The sequence below is a fragment of the Microtus ochrogaster genome, chromosome 18 (assembly GCF_000317375.1).
Source record: "Microtus ochrogaster isolate Prairie Vole_2 chromosome 18, MicOch1.0, whole genome shotgun sequence".
NCBI classification, from domain to species: Eukaryota; Metazoa; Chordata; class Mammalia; order Rodentia; family Cricetidae; genus Microtus; species Microtus ochrogaster.
This window is the reverse complement of record NC_022020.1, coordinates 25184145-25189575: the sequence shown is the minus strand read 5'-3', so window position 1 is coordinate 25189575 and position 5431 is coordinate 25184145. Positions and strand designations below refer to the sequence as shown.

Here is a 5431-nt window from a genome sequence, read left to right as displayed (position 1 = left end):
AAAGGAAGAAAGGAAGGGGAAGGCAGACAGACCAAAAATCCTATTTAGTTCACTCATAATGTAAGCATTCAAATCTGCTCAAAATAACACAAGTCAACTAATCTGCAATTAACATGCTTTCTCTTTCTAAATTCAGGGCTATATAGTGAAACTCTGTTTCAAAAACAAAACAAAATATACACTGAGTAATATATGCTAGCTTGTAATTTTAAACAATAAATAGTTCATATTTAGCAATTTTAAAAGGTCTGAAATATACATGTAAATTTTATATATTGTTTCTAATTTTGTTTTGGTATATTCTGAGTTTAGTATGGTCTTAGAGTTTGCAATGATGGTTACATTCAAATCATAAAATAGGTAACCATGTCATAAAAGATGGGGAATTTTAAGCCAGGTGTGTTGGTATACACCTGTAATCCTATCACTTGGGCAGCAGAGGCAGGTGGGTTAGGAATTTAAGGTTAGCCCTGGCTGTATATCAAATTTAAGGTCAGTATGGGTTGCATCAGATCCATACAAAAAACAAAAACAAAGTAAAATAAAAAGCCACTATGGTGGCTTACTTGGAAAGCGAAGGTGGGGTGAGGTAAGGGGTAGGGAGAAGCTGGGGCAAACAAGAAAGTAAATAAACTAACAGATGAGATTAATCCTACTTACCTTCTAACAACTTCTTTCCACCCTTCTTCTCTTTTCTGACCCCTTTTTGGACTAGTGAGATTCAGTTTCATGGTTGGAGAGCTTAATGGCAATGACTTGTAGCTTGCTGATAAGGAATTAGAATTCACTTCACCTTCAAGGCTGAGAAAAGGGAATTACGGAATTCAACAAAAGATATATTTAAGATAGACATTCAAGAGACTACATAGACAAAATTGTAATGAAATAATTTTTTAAACTTCAGACTAAGAATCTTATAAAATATCTACTAATCTTTACAATGAACACATGATTAAGAGGACAGAGATAATTTTAGTTTTGAAGACTAGAGACAAGATAATATTGTAGATACTTTAATACAACTTGTACATAGATGACATACTGTGAAATTTTATGCCAGGCATGAAATAAAAGCAGTGAATATTGAGTTAACAAAATAGAAAAATTTACCATGTCTGAGTCTTGGAAGTGGCAGTAATTGTCTTTTCTTCTTGAGAATTGAGAACTGTGGGGCCCCTTCTGTCACTGGTGGAATTCACATCCACAGTGAAATTTAACTCTTGGCTTTTACCACCACTACTGCTCTCACTGTTGCAGTCTGTGCTATCTAAGTTATCTGAATCACTATTCCCGCCTGTACCACCACCTCTAGGTTCTCCATTTATTTTATTTTTATCTGCTTTTTGTTGTGCTAAAGATATATGGGGTTCAGGAAAAATTAAATGTGCTGTGGGAGGGGACTCTTTTGTCTTATTTTTCTTATTTTTCCGATTGGTGCTGGGGGTTGTCACTACATTGGCTCTTTTTTTCCCAAATACATTTGTGAACGTGGCAGACGTAGCAGAGATTCCAATTGTAGTGGTCGTGGTTGCACTCGGAGGCTCTATGGGAATTTCTTGCTCCACTGAAATTATTAAAAAAAAATCATCACAATAAGAGTCAAAGATCTCATAACAAACTGTGACAGAATAATGCAATAATTCATAATAAACCAATCGATTAGGTTATATTTTCCTTTTCACTAAGAAATCCTTACTGTTGTTAGAATATTCTGATGTATAAGTTGGTGTAAAATACATATACCAGTAGTATTCTATATTTTAAAATGATTAATTTTATGTGCATTGGGTTTTTTTGTCTGCATGTATGCCTGTGTGAGGGTGTTGGATTCCCGAGAACTGGAATTAGACAGTTGTGAACTGATATGTGGGTGCTGGGAATTGAACTTGGGTACTCTGGAAGTATAACCAATGAGTGCTCTTAACCACTGAGCCATCTCTCCAGCTCTACTATTAGTATTCTTACAACTGATAATACAAGTTCTACAAACTATTAAAAAAATACCACAATATAGTTTGAATTTAGGAAAATCTCGAATAGTATTGAGGAATTAGAATTCAAATAGAATACAATTAATTGCCTACTCCAAGTATTACCAGGTTGAACCATAAACATCTTAACTGACAAGTCTATCCTCCATGGTTTTAAACCTTAACCGTAGCTAAGAATTTACTAAGGAATTATTCTAATCAAGGAAGTTAGAGGTAGAAAAGAACCTGAAGGAAAACTGACAAACCTTTTCCTGTACCCTTAAATATATACAAGGCTGACATAAATTACACACCACCTCTTTAAGTCATGCTTGCTTTCACCTTGTTTTCTTTATTAGTTTGTACTGTAAAGCATTTAGTATAATTTGCTATAAAAGCCAACTATTAATTTCAGATTAAGTAATGCAACCCTTAAGAGTGACCCCCAAAAGGTTAATTTAAATTTTACTTATTATTTTTGCTTATTTAGAAACAGGGTCTTTTTATGTAGCTTTGCCTGACCTTGAATTCATGGCAATTCTCCTGTCTCAGCATCCTTTGTGCCAAGATTACAGGTTTAATCTACAATGCTAAGAAAGGATAATTTTATACTTAATTCAGATGAGTCATTTTTTACCATCTTCATCATTGTCCTCTTCATCTTCACCCTCTGGTTGTTCTGAATTCTCTTTTGGTTTGTTCTCCTCATCTTCTTGTTTCCTTTTCTGCTCCTCTTTTTTCTTTTTTCTCTTTTCTTTTCTCTTCTCTCTTTTAGCAGCAAGAGCTTGCTTTCTGCTCTCTTCTCTTGACTGTGAATAAAGTGTATCATTTAATTTAATAATGTAAAAACAGTTATTTTTTTTTTTTAGATTTATTTTGTATATAGGTTTCTTTCCACCACTTGGCAGGTCTGGTGCCTGAGGAGATCAAAATCAGGCATGGGATCCTCTAGATCTGGAATTATGGATGGATAAAGCCACCAATGTGGGTGCTGGAGACTGAACCTGGGTTTTCTACAAGTGTAACAACACAAGTGTTCTTAACAGCCGAGTCATCTCTCCATCTGCAATAATGTAGTAATTTAAAATACTAAATAAAATAACATTTTGTTCTTTATTTCCCATGGATGCCAGTCTCAAACACATTTATAAAAGCAAAAAAAAAACAAAAACAAAAACCAAATTGGGTGTCATCAAAATTAAATAATTTTTATGATTCAAATGATCAACAATGTGAAAAAACAACATATAGGATACCAAAAATATATATAATTTATCTGATAAGGAACATGTATACCTAAGATATACAGACATCTCTTATTATTCAATAATAGTCAAATAACCTAATTGAAAAGTGAACTAACAAACAGGGGTTACAGCTCAGTGGTAGAGTACTTGCTGAACATGTGGTAGTGGTAGACAAGACATCAAGTAAGACTGGATGTGCTGGTATACACCATAATCCCAGAGCTCAGGAGGCTGAAGAAAAACAGCTGAAGAGTTCAGGGACAGCCTGGATAACACAGTGAGATCCTGCCTCTGAACTAAACTATTAAGTGAAAAATAAATTGCTTTTTACACTGAATTTTGAAATAAATAAAACCATATATTAACATGTAAAAATTCTGTCAGTTATTCCTTAATATGGCTGTTGAAAATAAATGGGAAGGGCTGAAGAGATGGTTTAGTGCTTGAGTATATACTGCTCTATAGAGGTCACAAGGTTTGGTTTCCAGCACCCACAGTAGGACAGCTTACAGGTGTCTGTAACTCAGAGTTTCAAGTCAGCCAGTGTGACACAAAAAGGGCCTGTCTTAAATAAACAGGGTCGGGGGGGATGATCTAAAATAATAGATTGTGGTGACTTATGAATGCATAAGTCAATGAATATACTACACTGATTTGTATAAGCTTAAATGGGTAAATTCTGATATAAGAATTTAATCTTGCCAGGTGGTAGTGGATGCCTTTAGTCCCAGCACTTAGAGGAGGCAGAGGCAGGCAGACCTCTGAGTTTGAGGCAAGCCTGGTATACAGAGCGAGTTCCAGGACTTGCTCCATGGCTACTGAGAAACCCTCGTCTCAAAAAACCAAATCCCCCCAAAAGAATTTAATCTCATTAAAAATATAGAAAAATATAATTTTATGGCACATATTTGCCTAAAACACAACTATCATAATCTTTATAAAGGACTGACAAATTTCACTGAAAAAGTGCTGAGATTAAGCAGGGCACACGCCTTTTATCCCAACACTTGGGACGCAGAGGCAGGGGGATCTCTGTGAGTTCTAGGACAGCCAAGGCTACCCAGAGAAACTCTTTCTTAAAAAACCAAAAAAAAAAAAAAAGTTGAAAAGAGACTAACATAAAATTAGAAATCGTTTCCCAGCCCCCCCCCCCAGAGGTGGTAGAGATTGTGAATCTAGCTTTTAATGACTGAGCCATCTTTCTAACCTAAGTTTTCCCTGCTTTATGAAAAAATTAAAGCCCCATTTAGAACTCTTTATCACCTTTCGGTTTTGCTAACATTTGTGATTAACAAGAAAAAATAAGCTTTTACTTTTACAAGACAGTTAACAGTAACAGATGCTTAGCATTGTCTGGAATTAGAGAAAACATGTTACTTATATTTCTAGGAAAATTATGCAAAAAAGGCTCATCAGAAGAAAAGTTATTTTTCAGCTGGGCTGGGCCTGGTGATATAGGCTTCTAATTCCAGCTGTTGATTGGATGAGCAGGACTGCAAGTTCAAGGCCTTCGTAAGCATGAAGTAAGTATATGACTACCCTAGGAAACTTGGTAAGATGCTGTCTTGATTTTTTTTTCCTCCTCAGAGATAATGTTTCTTTATGTAACCATTCTGGCTGTCATAGAACTTTCTGTGTAGACCAGACTGGTCTTGAACTCACAGAGATCCAACTGCCTCTGGCTCTGGAATAATGTTGGAATTAAGGTGTGTGCCACCACCTCCTGGCCTGATCCTGTATTGAAATAAAAGCAAAAAGGCTGGTGATATAGCTTAGGGGTAGAATGCTTGCCTACCATGCCTGAAGGTAGAATACTTCCTGGCACATGCAAGGATCCAGGTTTAATCCCTAGCACCACAAACATACAATTAAATTAAAATGGAAACAACAAAAACAAAGAGCAACAAAACAAAATGAGCTGCATAGGTACATTCTTGCAATACCAGCACTTGAGAGCCCAAGGTAAACATATTGCTATGAATTCATTTCTATCAGAGAAATAATGAGTTCTGGTCCAGCCTTGGCTAAGAGTATGTTCCTGTCTCAAAACATGGATAAAAATAAAAATAAAAAAATGTATGATTCTTTCCCAGTCTGGCTTCTGTAATCAAGTACATGGAAATATTAAAATTAATTTTCTAGTGACAAGACTTTTAAGGTTTTTTTGCTTTTGCTCATTATAATACAACAATGAATGACCTTGCACACATATCT

The 5431-nt window shown here is 35.4% G+C and overlaps 1 protein-coding gene across 7 annotated transcripts in view; it reads right to left on the bottom strand.

Moving 5' to 3' along the window:
• Window positions 1-5431, bottom strand: part of LOC101992219 (ankyrin repeat and KH domain-containing protein 1) — a 118328-nt gene that overhangs the window by 21329 nt on the left and 91568 nt on the right. For all 7 annotated transcript variants that reach the window (XM_013349515.2, XM_013349518.2, XM_013349516.2 and 4 more), the window contains 3 exons: window positions 2608-2779; window positions 1111-1564; window positions 661-801 (listed from right to left, as the gene is read on the bottom strand). In XM_013349515.2, the coding sequence (XP_013204969.1) occupies window positions 661-801; window positions 1111-1564; window positions 2608-2779 (767 nt within the window). The remainder of the gene's footprint in view (window positions 1-660; window positions 802-1110; window positions 1565-2607; window positions 2780-5431) is intronic.